Here is a 21086-nt window from a genome sequence, read left to right on the forward strand (position 1 = left end):
AATGATATAATGTTTCTATGTTACTTTCTGCCTGTAATAACTGATCATTAAGTATCACACTCTCATACATTTTGCACTATAAGGGATACTAAGAAATCATCTTAATTCTCAAAGAGCTTGAAGTCAGTCAAGCTGGTGACACAAAACTAAAGCTAGTCAAAAAACTTAACAAAACAAAGTGCTAACTTATGTTCCCAAGTAAGTCCTAAAGTTCAGACATGAGAAAGGCTACCAGAAAATGTTTCTCAGAGGGGCATAACACTCTAACATGATATTATTCAGAGATACCACCAAGTTCAAGATGAGTTCAAAAATCAAATTTTATTGTGCTTAAGACTGTAACTCTGACCAAAGATAAAGGATCTGCTGAAATAAATGATTAAATATCACGACTAACATTTATATAATACTTACTACTTTCCTGACACTGTTATAAGCATTTTCCATACCTTTACACATTTAATCCTCACATCTCTATAAGGTAGGTAACTGTTAATTACCCTCATTTCACAGAGTATGAATCTGGGACACCCAGGGATTATACAAATTAGCCAAGGTTATATAATTAGTAAATGATGGAGTCAGGATTCAAACCCAGGCAGTCTGGATCCAGCATCTATTTGTAACTAGATATATATTTAACTCCCAGGGACCTGGGTGGCTCAGTTGGTTAAGTGTCTGACTCTTGGTTTCAGCTCAGGTCATGATCTCGAGGTTTGTGAGTTCAAGCCCTGAATCAGGCTTTGCACTCACTGACAGCACAGAACCTGCTTGGGATTCTGTCCCTCCTTCTCTCTGCCCTTCCCCTGCTTGTGCTCACATGCATGCGTCCGCTCTTGCCCTCTCAAAATAAATAAATAAACATAATTTTAAAAAAAGGGGGGGGGGGGTTAATTCCCAAAAATGTTAAGAGAATACATGCTGAATCACTACTATTTCTAAAAAAAAAATGTTTTTTAACATTTATTCATTTTTGAGAGAGGAGTGGGGGAGGGGCGGGGGGTGGGGAGACAGAATCTGAAGCAGGCTCCAGGTTCTGAGCTGTCAGAACAGAGCCCGATGTGGGGCTGGAAGTCACAGACTGCAACATCCTGACCTGAGCCAAAGTTGGACACCTAACCAACTGAGCCACCCAGGCGTGCCCTTTTTTTTTTTTTTTTTTTTTTTAGAATCATTACTATTTCTTCTAAGAGGTAATTTAAACTCTGGAATCAGTACACACCTTCAACGTTAGCCTGCTGTGAGGAATGAGATACCACATGAAGCATAATACCTCACACAAAGCAAGTACTCAATGAGTGTCAGGTGTCACTGTTATTTCCCCCAGTAGTCTTGGAATGATAACACGAACGTCAATGCATAACTGAGTCAGAGCTTCCAAACAAGAAAGGAAAAAAAATTCTATTTACCAAGATTTCATTTGCAACAAGAACCACTTAACTATCAAACAAATTATAGTGCTTTGTTTGGATATACAGTAGAAAAAAATCAGAAACAAGAGGGTCAAAAGAAGATCCTAATGGTATTTCTTCATTTATGAATGCATTCTTTACACCAAAATTTATCAAAGACTAGCCACATTCTTTAATAAAGTCCATAGGAGAAAGTTAGTGTCTTTTCTCCATCATATTCCAAGTTCCTGGTTCAAATGAGCCCTCTACATATGTAGATGCCATAAGACCTCCTCCCTGACAGTAATAGTGTCCCTTCCACAATCTGTATTTCAAGCAATCACTATCTCCTATCTTCCTGGCTCTCTCCTCAGTACTTCAACAGTTCTTTCATCCCTTCAAATCACTGACTCTAACATCTAAACACTGTTCCTCAGCTGCCTATGTCCCGTCTTCGCTCCTTAAAGGACTTACAGCCCATCATTACAATCATTTCCTTGCCCCTATCTCCTCCATCATACTGGCCTGGCAGAAACTTAATCCTCATTAAAGCCAATCTATCTGCTACTTATTTAATTAATTAATTTATTGATTTGATTTGTGTTACTTCTCCACACTGCACCTGAGCAACTGGAAAAAAACACAGTGATGCCCAATAGTCTCACTTGAAATATATGGCCACTAACATCAAGTTAGCCCTTCAAGATGCTTGGCAATTTAACTCCATCTGCCTAGTCAGTTCACTCTCCCACCGCAGATGAGTCACAGGTTCTCTACACTCTTAAACCCACAACACCTCTCCCTTCCTTCTCCCTCTGTGCTGATAACCTGACTTCCTCTACCAACTGGGAAAGAGGATCCAGAGCACCTCTAAATCTACCAGGTAGCCAAAGCAGGAGCCGTTTATCCTGACTTCCCCTCTAAAAACAATACATGAGAAATGGCCAATCCCTCCACTTGTGCCCTGAATTTCTTCCCCTGTAGTCTGATCAAGGACATCTTTCCTTCAATTCTACCCTCTCTTTCCTCTCTCCTCTAATCATCCCCCCATCAGAATGATGACGACAATGATGACCGTTGACACTAGAGTGCTTACCACATGTGGCAGGAACACTCTTAAGATGTCCCCCAATGATACTCACTTCCTGACCTTCACACCGTTGTGTAATCACCTCTTGTTGAGTGATAAGGGGTCCTGTGACTTGTTTCTAATCAATACAATATAGCAAAGGTGAAGGGGATGTTACTCCCCTTCCCTTTGGTTAGGATACCTTTATTCTTTTATTTAATTAATTGTTTCCAATCATTTTTATTTTTTTGGCCACAAAATTTGTTGTCTATTTTTTTTTTTTTTTAAGTAGGCTCCACACCCGGTATGGGACCTGAACTCACAACCCTGAGATCAAGAGTCACCCAGTGACTCATCACAACAAGTGCACTTCTTAATCCCCATCACCTCTATCTCCAACTCACCTCCCCTCTGGGTAACCATCAGTTTATTCTCTATAGTTAAGAGTCTGTTTCTTGGTTTATCTCTCCACACCCCCCCCCCAACCATTTGCTCATTTGTTTTGTTTCTTAATTCCACATAGACTGAAATCATAGGGTATTTGTCTTTCTCTGACTGATTTGTTTCATTTAGTATTATACTCTCCAGCTCCATCCATGTCACTCATTGCATATGGCAAAATTTCATTCTTTTTTTATAGCTGAATAATATGGAATTGTGTATATAAATACTACATCTTTACCCATTCATCAATCAATAGACACTTGGGTTGCTTCCATATCTTGGCTATTATAAATAATGCTGCCGTAACCAAAGGGGTGCATGTATCCCTCTGAATAAGTGTTTTTGTATTGTTTGGGTAAATACCCAGTAGCATGACTACTGGGTCACAGGGTAGTTCTTTTAACTTCTTGAGAAACCTCCATACTGTTTTGCAAAGTGGCCACTCCCACCAACAGTGCAAGAGGATTCATTTTTCTCTACATGGGATATTACTTCTGTGATTAGGTTACATAAGATGGTGACTTCTGTGTTGCTTCTCTCCTTGTTTTTTTAGTCTGCACACTTTGATGAAGGAAGTTGCCAAGCTGGAGAGGCCCAGGTGGCAAAAAACTAAGGAGAGGCTCCAGCCAACAGGCAGGCAGGAAACATAAATGCTCGGACCAATAACCTTGGAGGATCTGAATTCTGCCAACCAGAGAAAAACTCGGAAACAATCTCTCCAGTTACTACTTCAGATGAGACTCCAGCCCTGGCTGACACCTTGCCTGTAACCTGGGAGAGACTCTGAAGCAGGAGACCCAATTAAGCCCTGCCAAGACTCCTGACCCACAGAGTCATTTTGCAAATGAGGTAACTGAGGCACAGGAAGATGAGCAAATTTGCTAATTTCAAGATCACACATCTATTAAGAGCAGAATCTATAATTCTTTCTATACACTGTCCCATTTTTCTGCCTCTCTTCTCAGCAAAGCGCTTTGAAAGCATTGTCTCTGCTGGCTGACTACAGTTCCCCCCTTGCCATTTTGTTTTACTATAGACAGGCTCTACTCTCTACCACTCCACTGAAACTGATGACCCTACTGACCAAGTATCTCCTCACTGCCAAGTCAATGTTTAATCCTCATCTTTAACGCCACTCAACAATATTTGAGAACTGTTTCCTCCTCCTTCAAACACTTTCTTCACTTGGCTTCAAGTCACCACAATCTCTCTTGATTTTCCTCATACTTCTCTGGCCTCTCCTTTTAGGTCCCGACACATCTAGATTCTCATCTCCCTGACCTCTCACCTTTAAAAGGCTCTGGTTTCAGTCCTCAGACCACTCCTCTTCTCTACCCACACTCAACTTTATGTAATCTTATCCAGTCTCGTGACTTTAAATACCATCTGTATGACAACTCCCAAATTTAGAGCAAATCCAGGCTCTCCCCCCAAATCCCAACTTATATATCTAACTGCCTACTCAAACTCTCCATCTGAATATTCACTAGACATTTCAAACTTAAAATATCCATACCAGAACTCTAATTTCTCCATCATAAACGTGTTCCTCATGCAGTTTTCCATGTCTCAGCAAAAGCTCCATTCTTCCAGGTACTCAGGCTGAAACTCCGTGGAGTTACTCTGAATAGCTCCTTTTATCTCACATTCCACATCCAACTGAATGACACATCCAGTCAGCAATACCTTCAAATTGTATTAGGACTCCAGCCCCTTCTCACCAATTCCAGGCTTACCATCCTAATGCAAGCCACCATCACTTTTTTTTATAATCACATTGGCCTCCTATCCGATTTCCTACCTTCCACTCTTGTCCACACCTAGCTTATTCTCGATACAGCAGCCAGAGTCATCATCTTAAAACATTAAGTAAAATGATACTGTTCTGCTCAAAGCCTTTCAATTATTTAATAGACATGTACATAGTGCCTACTACAAGCCAGGTACTTTTCTAATCACTTTACAAATGTTACTTCACTTAATCCTCAGAACAACTCTATTATTATCCCATCTTTGCAGATAAAGAAAATGAGACCAGAGAGTTATTATTTGCCAAGGTTCTCACAATTACTAGTGAAGCCAGGATTCTAACCTAGGCAGTCTAGTTCCATAATCACCGTGCCACGTTGCCAGCTCTACGGCTACTGGCTCCCCATGTCACTCAGAGTAAAAATCCTATAACGTCTTGCATGTTTCAGGCCCCTGCTAGCCCATGGCCTCATCTCCTTCTACTTTCTCTCACTCGCTTGACTCTAACCACACGGACCAGCACCTCGTGTCTGCAGGCCACTGAATTGCTGTTATCTCTGGAAAACTCTTCCCCCAGATATCTGGAGGGCATGCCCCCATAATATCCTTTAGGTCTCTGATCACAGACCACCTTATCAGTGAGGCCCTTTCCCCACCCTATTTAAAACAGCATCCCCAGCTACTTTCTATACATTTTACCTTATTTATTTTTCTTCAGAGCACTTATCACCTGCTATATATGTATTTGTTTACCATCTCTTCTCCCTCCCCATTAGAATGTAATCTACAGAAGGCAGATATTTTGTCTGTTTGTTTACTGCTATATCCCTAGCAGCTAGAATAGCCTGGCATTTTGCAGAAGGAGTTATTTTAACAACTGAATATTGAAGAAACATGAGCTAATGTTAATGTAATAAAAATGACAGCAGTTAACAATGGTGGCATTACTGGGATACATCTACGATACAGAATTTAATTTTAATATACCTCACTGCATTCTCAGAGAGAAATCTATTTCAGAGATCTACCTTAGAATAAGGGGAAGGAAGAAAGACACCAATAGTGAAGTACATCATTTTCCAGTTTGCCTCTGTCCCTTATTGCTGGTTCTCTGAAATGCTATTAAGATAAAGAAAAGACAAAAATATTTTAGAGCACAGGAACACCTGAGGGGACCACACTTCTTTACTACACTAACCAGGTCAGAAGAGTCTCTGATCAAACTGCTAAAGATGACAATTTAGGCCACCAAACAACCAGAAGTTCTAAGTACAATATATATCATACACTAAAACAAATTAAGAATCAAATTCAGGGGTGACTGGGTGGCTCAGTCAGTTGACCATCCGACTCTTGATTTTTGCCCAGGTCATGATCCCAGGGTTACGCTGAGCATGGTGGAACCTGCTAGAGATATGCTCTTTCTCTCTCCCTCTCTCTTTCTCTCTCTCCCCTTTTGCCTCTACCCCATTTGCATCACTCTCTCTCTTAAAGAAATCAAATTCACTACAATACATTGCATCTAATACGAAGCAACTGACAACTTAAAAAAAGAATATGCTTCAGAAGTTAATTGATAAAAATAAGTTTGGAACTCATACTGCATTGTCATCATTATAATAAAATTGTAAATTCCCAGGGAACCCCACCAGCTTATTTAATTCAAAAGGTTGCCAAAATTCTATACCCTTTTGATGAAAAACAGAACACAATGAGGATAGTATGTCAATCATATACACATAACTCAAAAGCAAGAACTTATGGAAATGAGCTTCCCAGAAGTTCCAGCCCATCAGCATTAAGTCTGGAAAAAAGGGAGGGAGACGGGGAAGGAAAACTGATATGGTCCCAAGCCTCTAAAAAAACTTTTTTTTTTTGAAGGGTTGAAGTTTTAAAACATTTTCTTTTCTTTTATGTTTTAACAAAATTGTATATATTTAAGGTATACAACATGATTATTTGATATACATAGTAAACTGGTTACTAGAGTCAAGCTAATTAACATATCATGTCCTCACATAATTCTTTTATAAGAACACCCGAATTCTACTCTCTTGTACATTTTCCCAAAACACTCTTGTCAACATGTCACGTATGAGATATGTGTTGTTTCCACCGTCTCCACATTCATTAAAGAAAATTAGATGCAGACAAGATAATAGGCACAAAAGGAAATGTTTTCTCAGATTTCCAAAAACAACGACAGAAAATGGCTCACTTAAGCAATACTTCCTCGGGGAAATTTCCCTTGACCCTTTAAACTAAGTCAAACTCCTTTATTATCCACACCCACAGAACAGTATTCGGGGCTTCGGTGTCCTTATCTGTCTGTAACTGTTTTCATTAGGACTAATATTTGATTGATGTCTGTCTCCTGCGGTAGACTGTAAATCCTAGTTCACAGAGCACGGGCCATGTCTGTTTCTGCTCACCATGAAAGACTCGGAGCCCGGCACAATGGCCAGCAATCAAAGCTTGTGGGATGAACATACTCGCCCACCGGTTCAGTCCTGGCAGGCAGAGTACTAAGGTCAACCATGACTTTGGGGCCAAGGTGCTAAGGTGACATGTATAGACATTACTCCCCTAAGCTTCTCTGCCAACTTTGCTTCAGCAAATGTCCAGTTCCCCAACTACTAGTCTCCAAACCCTGTTTCTCCCAGAATACAAGCAAATTAAGGGCATTGCAATGGACACTGTAAGTACAACCATTTCCCCATTTAGGACCAAAGGCCTTATCCTCCTAGCTACTGGGAGTGTGGCCACAAGTTAGCCCTTAGCTGTTAGCCCTCTTTCACATTGTCTTCACTGAAGAGAGGCCCTTTTGCCAAATTCATGCACTCTTCCTGGGACAAACCACATGCAATGATTGGTCAATACAGGGTATACCTCACCCCAACTCATGACACCTGGAGGGCTCCCTATGGAATCCTCCTCAGCTCTCCTACAGACTGCATTATACCCTGTGCCCAATTCTGTTTAAGTCTTTTTCCTTCCACAGGTGATGATCCCAAGAGTACTCCCTATTAAACCTAATCATTTTGGAATCAGCTTCCCAGGAAATCCAATCTATGACAGGCAGCTTTTACTCCCATGTTTTTTGAAGATCACCATAAGGAGCTGACAAGACCCAAGGTCACAGATATGAAATCCCCACATCACCTCTATTCCCTAGGGAGATAACTCATAAAAGAGCCCTAAGATGGGGCGCCTGGGTGGCGCAGTCGGTTAAGCATCCGACTTCAGCCAGGTCACGACCTCGCGGTCCGTGAGTTCGAGCCCCGCGTCAGGCTCTGGGCTGATGGCTCAGAGCCTGGAGCCTGTTTCAGATTCTGTGTCTCCCTCTCTCTCTGGCCCTCCCCTGTTCATGCTCTGTCTCTCTCTGTCCCAAAAATAAATAAACGTTGAAAAAAAAAAAAAAAAAAGAGCCCTAAGCTGTAAAAAGGACATTTCCCATCTTAGCATATAAACAGACCTAAATTTGTTTGTGGTTTTAGGTTGATTTATTTGAGACGGAGAGTGCACACGCACACGAGAGTGCGTGGGGGAGGGGCAGGGAGGAAGGGAGAGAGAGCATCTCAAACTGGCTCCACACACAATCTCACAAACCGCATCATCACCTGAACCGAAATCAAAAGCCAGCTGCTTAACCAACTGAGCCACCCAGGCACCCCAACAGATCTCTAAATTTAAATCACTATACCATGGTTGAGTAAAATAACCTCCCGAAGCTTCAATTTCATTGTCTGAAAAACACACAGTAACTATCTACTTCCCAGGTTTGCTTTGTATAAAATATTAGGCATATATGAAAGGTAAGTTCCTTTTTCTCCTGCAAGGGTTAGGGGTATCACCCATTCCAGTAGCATCTCTCTCTGGTATACAGCTTTCTCTCTGGCCACTAATGTCCAATGGTTTACCTATCTATGAAAAAAATAGAAGCTGTACTTGCTGGCATTTCAGTTGTTGAATGAAGGACATAATATTCACTGGGGATGATGTCCATCCCTTCTGTCCTGATCCTCTTCTCCAACAAACATGAGTCAAAATGCCTAAAAGAGGAAGACTGTGCTAGAAACACATCTTTTTCCTGGCTAGAAAGCTGTTGCTTAGACCTACTGCAAACTTTCTAAATACCTCCACTTGTTCTTCCCCCAAAAAGAGGTAGCATTTGTTATAACTCAGGTCTCGGTATGATATTCACTACTTATGAAAATCCCGCCACTCCTAATAACCTTGCTAGCTTTATCTCCTTTTTTCCCATCATGTACCTTACCCTCCAGCCAACCATAACTAGAGATGATTTTTCCAGAAGTCTAAATATGGAAGCCAAACAACTAGGCTAAAATACTTTTAAACATCCTATAATTTTTACATCATGATTTAAGGTAAATCATGATGTAAGGTGTGTAACAGTGTTGTGACCAGTTGCCAACCTAACAGTAGCACAGACTGGGCAACAGGAACAGGGTAATGCAAACTACAAAGGACTAGCTTCCTGACAAGGAAGGTAAAAACTGTGACTTTATGTTTTAGCAGATGACATCTATCATAAAGTTAAATTCAATCGTGTCTATTACCTATCAAAACTTGTTTGGATCATCAGTCTTTGAAGATTTTCAAAGCTCCCAGAAATGGCATTTCATGAAGCCAGAACAGTACAGGTACTGGATACTCTGGGACACATTCTACTACATTTGCTGTTTCTGGAACACACTCTAGTTCTCCCCAGCAGTGTTGGGAAGTTTTTCCTAACTGATCAATTTCATAAGCTCTTCTTAAATGTAAACTTCCCCATGAAGCCTCCCCTGTTCCAGCCAGAAAAACAACTATTTTCCTGCTCAAAACTGTCAGAGATCTTAGGTGTATATACCTTACTGTATTTATCCTGTTTTATGCCTTTCTAGTGATGGAATTAATAGGTACAAGATGGCCCATAAACTTTGAGATCCTCTAGAAAGAAATTTACATATCTTGCAACAAATGATCCTCAAAGAACAGAACTCAAAGTATTATAGTGAAAATATTAACATAAAAAGACCTGAAATCTTTTATTTATTTTTAGTGAGAGAGTGAGAGAGTGAGAGAGTGAGAGAGAGAGAGAGAGAGAGAGAGACAGAGAATGAGTGGGGAAAGGTCATGGGGGAGAATCCCAAGTAGGCTTTGCCTTGTCAGTGCAGAGCCTGAAGACACAGGGCTCAATCCCATGACCGTGAGATCATGACCTAAGCCACAATCAAGAGTTGGACGCTTGGGGGACCTGGGTGGCTCAATCGTTAAGCAGTTGACTTCAGCTCAGGTCATGATCTCACGGTTCGTGGGTTCGAGCCCTGCAATGGGCTCTATGCTGACAGTCCAGAGCCTGGAGCCCATTTTGGATTCTGTGTGTGTCTCTCTCTCTCTCTCTCTCTCTCTCTCTCTCTCTCTCTGCCCCTCCCCCACTCGCACTCTGTCTCTCAAAAATAAACGTTAAAAAAAAAAAAACAGTAAAAAAATAAAAAGAGTCAGACACGTAACCAACTGATCCACCCAGGCACCTCAGACCTGAAATTGGTGTGTAATTCTATTCACAAATTCTGACTGGATAAAAACAAAGACACACTTTCTAATCAATACGTTATATTTTAATATCACACAAGGAAAGCTGAAAATGAAACTGACCATTACAATTTGATGTAGTCATGTAATTTATTCCTATAATTCAGAGATGAAAATCCAAGTATGCTCAAGTATGGGCATGAAAATCACACTGGATACTAAGGCCGGGGCAAATGAAACAAATTCAAAATACCTGAGAGCTGTTCAAATCAAACCCCACTGTCTACTGGGTCTCCTTTAATGGAGCAGAAACAAAAGCTGTCAAAGGGGGTGTCTGAGTGGCTCAGTCAGTTAAGCGTGTGACTCCTGATTTCGGCTCAGGTCATGATCTCATGGTTCGTGAGCTCGAGCCCCATTTCAGGCTCCGCACTGGCAGTGTAGAGCCTGGTCAAGATTCTCTGTCTCCCTCTCTCTCTGTCTCTCCCCTGCTTGCTTTCTCTCTCCTCAAAATAAAAAAATATTTTTTTTTTAAAAAGTTGTCAAAGAAAGAACATGAGTAGACTGTAGAGCAGAAAGCATTTGCTACCAATTCTCATCATCTTTCGGAGATACATTTGTAAAGGACAAGAACTGGCAAGAAAGTCCTTTCACACCCTGGAAAGACCTATGTGCAAGCCTGTTATTTTCTTTAATATATAAGATTAGAAAAAGAAGATATACTGTATGCCAAGTTGACAGGAAGAAATTGTGATACTGCAAACAATAAGTAATGTAACAACTAACTTTACAAAACAAGAACAGGGATGGCTGGATGGCTTAGTCGGTTGAGCATCCAACTTCAGCTCAGATCATGACTCTGCAGTCTGTGAGTTCGAGCCCAATGTCAGGCTCTGTGCTGACAGCTCAGAGCCTGGAGCCTGCTTCAGATTCTGTCTCCCTCTCTGTCTCTGCTCCTCCCCAGCTTGTGCTCTTTCTGTCTCTCAAAAATAAATAAACATTAAAAAAAAAGAAGTACAAATTGTTGAGTTCTTTTTAAACAGATAAAAGGTATTCAAATACCCATACGTGAGAGAATACTAATGTTTTTTTAAATTTCATTTTAGATTGTATTCTTTCACATCTTCATTTAGTCAGTCACCATATCCCGACAATTTTTACTGAAAAAGTTTCCCTAACTCCTCAGAGTTATCACATACCTATGATGCCGTGATAATTTTTGATTTTTTAATTTTATTTTGAAAGTTTATTCATTCTTGAGAGACAGAGACAGAGCATGAGTGGGGGAGGGGCAGAGAGAGAGGAGAGAGAGAGAGAGAGAGAGAGAGAGAGAGAGAGAGAGAGAGACAGAGACAGAATCTGAAGCAGGTTCCAGGCTCTGAGCTGTCAGTACAGAGCCCAACGTGGGGCTCAAACTCACAAACCATGAGATCATGACCTGAGCCGAAGTTGGACACCTAACCAACCGGGCCACCCAGGCGCCCCATGTGATTTTTTAAAATTTTGACTCTGCTAATCTTCCTCTCAAGCTTCCCCTGCCCCCCTGAATTATCTGCATCTTTGCCTTACTCAAAACCCTCCAAAAGGTTCCTCACTTCCTGTAGACTAAAGTTAAGACATCCCCATTTCACAATAGGATAAGTATATGGTCCCAACTTTCTTTACACAAACCCTCTTGTCTAGGCATAATAATCTCCTTTGTTTTACAGGACACACCATGTTAACATGCATTTTCAGTCTTGCATTTCTGTTCCACTCTCCGTAATATACTATGTTAATGCCTCAGTCCACCCATCCAAATCGTGTAAGGCGAACAATATTCACTGAGCATTTACTGTGCTCCAAGAACTAATGCATCATCTCAAGTTCCACTATTTTTTCAAGCTCTTTCAGTCTGCAAGGGAGATCTCCTCCTTCATGATTCTCCTCCATTGGGCATGCAGTAGGAGAAATACAATAGGAGAAATTTACCCCGGCCTTTTAGGTCATACTGATATAGCTGTGAGATCAAATGAGCACCAGAGAGTAAAGCTGGAGTTGAGGAATAAAAACTAAGAGACTGTTCATTCATTCATTACGTATATGTTGAGCAATTCCATGTGCGAAACACAATTCCGGTTGAGACAAGAAAAGAGTCCGTTTTCATGGAATGTGACTGTGTGAGTGCACCCTGCACCGGCACTAGAGAGAAGGAGGTAACCAACACCGAACACATGAGTACACAATCACTTTAGAATGTGATAAGTGCTTTGAAAAATATAGTACAGGTCTGACATGCTACCAACTGATCATAAGGGAGCTATTTTCGAGAGGTGGACAGGAAGCGCCTGATTTAACTGATGGAATACCCAGCCATGTGACAAAAGTTAAGAAAAATTAAACCAAAGGTCCTACACTTCAAAGACCATCATTATCACATTTTGAACATACATGTGTCTAAAGCTCCCCTAAGAGGCAACACTCTTCAATACGTAAAAGTAAAGCAAAGAAATAAACTTTGGGAGGCGCCTAGGTGACTCAGTCGGTTCAGCGCCGGACTCTGGATTTCAGATCAGGTCCTGATCTCACGGTTCCCGAGTTCCAGCCCTGCCACCGGCTCTGCGCTTGACAGCCCCGAGCCTGCTTGGGATTCTTTCTCTCCCACTCTCTCTGCCCCTCCCCTGCTTGCACGCGCGCTCTCGCTCTCTCAAAATAAATAATCTTAAAAAAAAAAAAAAAGGAAAAGGAAAGCACAAATACTGTGCTCACTCGGGGCTAATCAAGACTGCTGTTAAAAAAAAAACAAAACACTTATTGACGGCGGTGCTCTAGAAGAACACTCCAATTCAATGGCCTCTGCTTCCGTGAGTTCAGAGATCTCTCAGCTCTCCTGGGAACTCCAATAAGGGCCATCAACCTAAAAGAACACGTTAAGGGCCAACAGGGACCCGTTCTACTTTCTGGACGAGAAAACTGTCCAGAAGCTTTCACTCAACCTCTCTATGCAGACTCGTGACTAAAATCACTTTCACCCAAAGAAGATACAGAAATTCTTCAGTCTGGGGTACAATACACCACTCAAGTCGGAGAACACCAGGACAGGACCCCATAAAAACGACATGGTGGGAAAAGGAATCCGTACCAGGCAGGTTCGGACTCCAAAGTCGCAAAGACACTGAAAAAGTCCCTCAATTAACTTCCTCGTCTGCAAACTAGCACAACGACTCCTGCCTCCGAAGATGTGTGTGGCTCTAACGAGACGGCTGCAGAGAACTTTAAAAGACGCACGGAGTGGGACAGTCTCAAGTCATTTAAACTACTTAAACTAGCAGGAGCGCAAGCCGGAGCCGCGCGCACACACCTTGACGAGCCACACTCCGGTGTTCTGTTTGGCGCCGGTCAAATCGAGTTCCCCACGTTCGGCCATGGGTCTGTTGACGGCAGAGGCGAACCGGCCAGAGCAGCGGCCCGGGAAGCTGGGGTCCTGCGGCACGAAGGACTGGAGAACCCGGTACGCCGCGGCCAGGCGCTGACTGAAGAAGCCGAGTCCACCCGCCAGGATATTGGGAATCCCCGGAAAGAGAAACACGCCGCTGGGAGGCGGGAACTGCGCCTGCGCACTGCCACCGCCAATACGGCGCGCCGGTGTGGACAAACTTCCTGGTTAGGCACCTTCTTGAGTGGGCGTGGTTACGGTAGCTGGTTGTGTCTGAGTGATGAAGACACAGGGTGGGAGGAGACAAAATGTCCACAATACATTTAAAGACCAGGTCAGCATAAGTGAAGAAAGACAGCATCAAAACAGAAAAATGGGGTTCAAAGAGACAAAGGCTGTAAATTTATGTCCAACCCTGGTCAAGGAAAAAGAAACATTTTTGGAGGCCAGGGTCGGAGTAATAAAAAGAATAAGTTAATTAGCACACGTGGGCACTGTGATCGGACTGTGTAGCCTTGGGTATACTGAAAACATTGTTTGTAGACCCGCAAAAAATAAAATAAAGTAAGAGTGTCTCAAGTGAGAGGCTACCCTGAGCACTTCCAATTAAACAAGCAGAGAGCGGCTCTTTCAGATTTCAAAACCCCGAGTCTATATAATTAGGTCAATTACAGTAGACATGTAAGATAAACCTGATTGTTAAATACCCGGCTTAAAGAGTTTCCTCTCTGTCTTCTCGCCTCTAGCATAAAATTCAATCCTCTTTACAAAGACCCTCCTTATTTGATCTCTGCCACTCGATCTATCACACATCCAACCACATGCAATCATCAGACCTCCCAAACAGGTCAGGATCTTCTTCCTCAACTATTTCATAGCCTCTGCACACGGAATGCCCTTTACTCATAAATAGATGCCCTATTCTTCCCTTACCCTCATTCTCACCAGTGTCCTCTGATTGGCAAACTCCTACTTGGGTTTCAAGACTTATGGAAATGTCACTTCCTATGAAACCTTTTATTAACTTCCCCAGAGGAAGTTGGTTTTTCTTCACATCACAGTGTGATACTTATCACCCTGCACTATGTATACATGTTTACATGCTGCCTTTGCTTTCTAGACTATGAACTCCTCCTAGGTGGAAATAATGTTTTATTCATTTTATATCCACAACAGCTAACACAGTGCCTGACACATTGTCAGATTTCAATAGGCTTTAGCCGAATGAACATTTGCTGAAAGAGAAACAAACAGTAAAACACTGTAAGAATGGCAAGTAATGTATTGAATCATGCATCAGAGCCATGTGCACAATTGAGGAAATTCTGTGTCTGTGCAGCACAGAGCCAGGAAAAGTTATCAGGTTTCTGTAATCAGCTGGGAAAACTAATAGGAAAGATGGGAGACCAGGCATGGGTTGAAAAGGAAGGTTACATTCTTGTGTCACAGCTTACAAAAGGGTCTTAAAACATATAAAGGGTCAAGAGACCTGCTTTGAGCTTTGATCTTGATCAAATAGAAGGAATAGATTGAGATATGAGACCATGAGAAAATGGAGCCTGGAGCACCCCAGTAATGGACTTAAAAGGATTAAGACCTTGATCTATGGATCACAGGAAGACTTAATATGAGTGTGTGTGTGTGGATGGGTGCATGTACAGGGAATGAGGGAGAACAAATGGGAAAAGAAGAAATGGTGAGAGAAGAAAAAAGTGCAAGAATTTGAAATGATTACATAGGGCGGGGCACCTGCCTGGCTCAATCAGTAGGGCATGCAACTCTTGATCTCTGGGTTGTGAGCTCAAGCCCCAGGTTGAGCAAACAAACAAACAAACACGTGATTACATAGGGAAGGGTAAAAAAAACTATTTAGCACCCCATCCCCATACAGTGTTGAACAAGAAATAAACTTTTTTTTCTTTAAGTTTATTTATTTTGAGAGAAAGAAGAAGGGGCAGAGAGAGAGAGAGGAAGGGGCAGAGAGAGAGGGAGGAGCAGAGAGAGAGAGAATCCCAAATAGGCTCCGCACTGTCAGTGCCGAGCCCTATGGGGGGCTCAATCCTACCATGTGTGAGATCACAACCTGGCCAAAGTCAAGAATTGGACACTTAACTGACTGAGCCACTCAGGCATCCCCAAGGATTAAAGTTTCATCTCTCCTTTTCAAACTCCCAGCTTGAAAAGGGATGCTGATGAGCTGTGAGAGAAAAGGAGGACATGGGCTCTGTCATTGCCAGGTGGACTGGGGAGATCACCAGGCACTGAAGCCTCCCCTCCAGCCTGTCCCTGGGATGTTGTTGGAGGCTCTTAGTCTCTTTGCAAGAAAGAAATCAGGACCAGACCAGAAACAGTAGTTGAATTGTGCAAATGAAGAGTTGATTAGAGAGTCCAGGAGCACCTGCTGGGGTTCAGTTGGCTAAGCATCCGACTCTTGATTTGAGTTCATGGTTCATGAGATCCAGCCCCAAGTCAAGCTCTTTGCTGACGAGGAGCCTGCTTGGCATTCTCTCTCTCTCTCTCTCTCTCTCTCTCTCTCTCTCTCTCTCTCTCTCTCTCTGACTACCTCTCCCCCTCTCATGATCTCACTCTGTCTCTCTCTCAAAATAAATAAATAAACTTTAAAATAAAATGAGAGTCCACTCTCGAGATGTGAGAGCAGGGGAGTTCAAGGGAGAGCTGTGTGCCCTGGGATTTGGGTCCCTATCTTTCATTGACAGTTGTTACCAAGGGGATGGAATATTACCAAGGGGATGGACTTCTTTGGGAGCAAGGTTTTGCACCTTTTCTCCCTTACTTGATTAGGGTCTCTGGTCTTCCTCCTCTCAGGCCTGTCTGGTTTGATTCGGCTTCGTGTGGCTCTGTTTTTTTTTTTATTTTAATGTTTATTTATTTTAGGAAAAGAGAAAGAGAGAGAGCACACGCGCACAAGAGCGTGCACCAGTGTGGGGAGGGGCAGAGAGAGAGGGAGAGAGAGAGAATCCCAAGCAAGCTCTGTGCTGTCAGCACAGAACTGCAAATTCACAAACCCGTGAGATTGTGACCTGAGCTGAAATCAAGAGTCAGATGCTTAACCAACTCAAGACACCCAGGTGCCCCTGTGGTTTTGTTTTAGAGAGTGCAGTCAGGAAAGGTATCTGATTTTCATGATAACGACCCTGACTCCCCCTTTGCTGGCCTCCAGCCATCCTGTTAGAACCTAACTAACTGCCTCTAACACTGCGAACCAGATTCACAGATTCACTGTGGTGACCAGCAGGGTATTAGGTATCACAGTGAGATTTTTCTCCCTCCTGAGGGCCCATTATATGCCAGACAGCAATGATTTGGGCCTGATCTAACTTTGTGCTCCTTCCATCATGATCCCACATCCTTAATATCCACTCTCAAACACACATGTGCCCTGGATTTCTACTTGTATAAAACGTAAGTAGCTTGCGGTGTCTGTAAGACGTAAGTAGTTTGTGGTGTCTGTGCGGCTTAGTCAATTAAGCGGCCAGCTTCGGCTCAGATCTTGCAGTCTGTGAGTTCAAGCCCCACGTCGGGCTCTGTGCTGACAGCTCAGAACCTGGAGCCTGCTTCAAATTCTGTGTCTCCCTCTCTCTCTCTGCCCCTCCCCTGCTCATGCTTTGTCTCTCTCTCTCTCTCTCTCTCAAAAATAAAATAAACATTAAAAAAAAAAAACTTAAGTAGTTCTTTTGAAGTATAGTGCACTTCCTCCTCAGTCACATTTTGTTCCTCACCCTTGGGGTCTTTTGAAACTTGTGTCTAGTTACAGGTCTGGGAGCAAAGAGAGGTGGTGAGTGGAGGAGAATTAGGACTGTGGAGCAAGACAACTGCCTTACACAAAGCTATTAGAATTTCTTCCTTAGTTTTCTCAGAGGAGGTTAGGGAATTTAGGGCATTCTACCACTTGAGGTTGGGGGGTTGCTTCTACGGGCAGTGGGGGGGAAGGCCACTTCTACTGACAACGAAGATTCAGCAGAATTTAGGACTTCAACGTTCCCAGCTTCATCAGGGTTTTCCCACACATCCCCATTCCAACACACAGGATTTCATTTTTTCCCAACCAATGCCCTTACTTTAACAGTAGACACCCTTTGAGGCTGGGAGTTCAACCTGTGCTGTACCTGAGTCCCAGAAGGAGCATCTGTGTTTGATTTCTAGCCATCTTAGCCCAGCAGCTACAGGAGATAAAGGTCTTTAACTTTTTAGCTTTCGGGTTATGTATGCAGTGCTTGAGCTGAGAGAGTTCAAATCCCTGAGCTTGCTTGCCCTTTTCTATCACCACTTTGTCCAGCAACATTAGGAGCAACCAGCCAATCTCTTTATGTTTGCGACTTTTCCAAAAGTCACAGTCACCCAGATCCTTGCTTCTTATAAGTGGTCAGTTAGGCATAGCACAGGCAGTTATTTTATGTATCAACATAGCCCAGTGACACAATGGACTATCAGTGCTCTCTTTACTACTGTGAATAGAGTCATTAGCATCTTTAAATCTAATCAGATTAGAGACCCAATTCCGGAAACCCAGAACCAATTCAGAAAATTCATCCCTTACAGGAGTGCTGATTCGAAGGGGCACGTGGACCACAACGTTTAGAGCAGCACTATCAACAATAGCCAAATTATGGAAAGAGCCCAAAAGTCCATTCACCGATGAATGGATAAAGAAGATTGTGGTATATATACATATGTATATTACTCGGCAATCAAAAAGAATGAAATCTTGCCATTTGCAATAACGTGGATGGAACTAGAGTGAATAATGCTAAGCAAAATAAATCCATCAGAGAAAGATAAATATCATGATATCACTCATATGTGGAATTCAAGGTACAAAACAGATGAACATAAAGGAAGGGAAGCAAAACTAATATAAGAACAGAGAGGGAGACAAACCATAAGAGACTCTTAAATACAGAGAACAAACTGAGGGTTTCTGGCGGGGTTTGGGGTGGGGGAGGGGCTAAATGGGTGATGGGCATTAAGGAGGGCACTTGTTGGGATGAGCACTGGGTGTTATATGTAAGTGATGAATCCCTAAATTCTATTCCTGAAATCATTATTACACTATATGTTAACTAACTTGGATTTGAATTAAAAAAAAAAGAAAGAAAGAAAGAAAGAAAATTCATCCTTAACATACAGTTCCTCTTGAACCACTCTCAATACCAAAATCTGTATTAGTCGAGGTTTTCCAGAGAAACACACAAGCGTGCACACACACATGGTTAAAAAAAAAAAAAAAATCAGCTGAGAAAAGTCAGTTGGCTTTACTAAGCAATTCATGAATTCAGCATGAGCAGCATCACATCTAGCAAGTAGAGAAGAGCTCTCATGAGTTGCACAAAATGGAAGGTTTTTATAGGAAGGAGGGTAGAACAAGGACATTTTTGGCAAAAGGAAAAAAGAATTGTTCCAGGCAAGTTCACTTCTCCTTAGAGGGAAGCGCAGGAGGTCTTATTAGGTGAAGACCTGATCCTCCTTTGGGGGACAGAAAGATTGCTGTGGAGGCCACTTTTAGGCAAACAGGCTTGAGCAATGGAATGCGGAAGGAGCCAGACAGGAGGACTGATGGTGTAAGTACCAGTCTGCGTCTAATGTCCCAGCTTGAAGACAGGCAGAGAAAGAGAATTCTCCCCTCCTGATCTTTTTTTTTTTTTAATTTAGGCCATCAGTGGATTGGATCAGGCCCACTCACAGGGGAAGGACAATGTATTTTACGTGGTCTACTGTTTCAAATGTGAATCCATTCAATAACATCCTGACAGACACCCCCAGAATAACGTTCGACCAAACATCTGGGCAACGCGAGGCCCAGTCAAGTTGACACATAAAACTGACCCATCACAGGGGCGCCTGGTTGTCTCAGTCAGTGGAGTGTGTGACTTTGTTTTTTTAGGTGGGCTTCACGCCCAACGCAGAGCCCAAGGAAGGGCTCAAACTCACAACACCGAGACCAAGACCTGAGCTGAGTGAAATCAAGAGTCGACGCCTGACCAACTGAGCCACCCAGGCGCCCGAGCTTGTGACTCTTGATCTTGGGGTTGTGAGCTTGAACCCCACCTTGGGCGTAGAGATTACTTAAAAATAAAATCCTAAGGGGCGCCTGGGTGGCTCAGCTGGTTGAGCATCTGACTCAACCTCGGTTCAGGTCATGATTTTGCGTTTGGTGAGATCCAGCCCCTGGGTCCGGCTCTGCACTGACAGCACAGAGCCTGCTTGAGATTCTCTCTCCTTCTCTCTGTGCCCCTCCCCAACTCACAGGCACACACTCTCCCTCAAGATAAATAAAATAAACTTTAAAAATAAATAAATAAAATAAATCTTAAAAAAAAAAAAAACCTGACCATCATAGATACAGGGTTCTGTATACAGTGCCCCAAAAGATAACTTTTTTTTTTAAGTTTATTTATTTGTTTGCGAGAGAGAGAGAAAGAGCATACTCTTGAGCAGGGTAGGAGCAAAGAGAAAGGAGAGAGAGAATCCCAAGCAGGCTGTACACTAACAGCTCGTTCTCACAAACTATGAGATTATAACCTGAACCCAAACCAAGAGTCGGACCCTTAACCGATTAAGCCACCCAGGTACCCTTAACTCCAAAATTCGCTGCTCTCCCAGATGATTGACTCGTCAAGTTCTCATTAAATCTTTTAAGGCACAGATGCAAGCCAAGGAGAGAGGACTCAACTCACTGCTGCCTGAAATTTTTCCAAGAAGTCAGCAGGGAACTCCCCCAGGGCTTGTAATTCAGAACACCACAATTCTATCTTGTAGCCGCTGGAGTAGAAGCAGCATAGTCATTAGAGGAGATGCAACGAGTGGGTTGAGGGAATGGGAATATTAACTGTAGCTGAGTTTTGTAACCAAACTATCCTGAGCGCCTTGATGAGTTAGAGGTAGACACCGTAGCAGGTGGAGTTTTCACACAAAGTGCTCTATTTGCAACAAATATGGAGATCAAGGAGAGTAACTTTCAAAGCCGTGACTCCCCAAGTGGGGGCGGGGAGGGGTGAGCAGCTTCTTTTTATTTAGGTTCGAGATGAATATTCATTCAGAAAGGGGAGATTTGTAAAGGCAGGCATTAGCTTGTGCAGGCGTACTTGAGCATCCTGTGTTAATGACAATAGAGCTTGTGTTCCCCCTTGGGCGGAGACTTTAACATTTTAATGAAGCAGAGGAAACCCTGGGGCTATGGACACGCTCTGAGAGCAGTATAAACTGGATGGGGTTCTTGGATTCGTTTTCTCAGACAAGGAATGCAGGGCCTTACTTATTTTTGAAACAGCACTGGGAGTTTTACCATCGATTAGTTGTTATTCGTGTGGTTAGGCTATTTCCTGGCTCTGTAGAGACTGTTCATTTTTTACATTTGTTTTGTTACATTAAAATTCTTAACTACTGAGGTTTTAGCATTTCTTTTTTTTTAATATAATTTAACTTTATTTTTTTTATTTTTTAAGATTTACATCCAAATTAGTTA

At 42.5% G+C, this 21086-nt stretch overlaps 1 protein-coding gene across 1 annotated transcript in view; it reads right to left on the reverse strand.

Moving 5' to 3' along the window:
• Positions 1-13774, reverse strand: part of GTF2F2 (general transcription factor IIF subunit 2) — a 156073-nt gene extending 142299 nt beyond the window's left edge. The window contains exon 1 of the mRNA XM_003980404.6: positions 13529-13774. Within this exon, the coding sequence (XP_003980453.1) occupies positions 13529-13594 (66 nt within the window). The 5' untranslated portion in view covers positions 13595-13774. The remainder of the gene's footprint in view (positions 1-13528) is intronic.
• Between the last annotated feature and the right edge of the window lie 7312 nt (positions 13775-21086).

Source organism: Felis catus, chromosome A1, assembly GCF_018350175.1.
Source record: "Felis catus isolate Fca126 chromosome A1, F.catus_Fca126_mat1.0, whole genome shotgun sequence".
NCBI classification, from domain to species: domain Eukaryota; kingdom Metazoa; phylum Chordata; class Mammalia; order Carnivora; family Felidae; genus Felis; species Felis catus.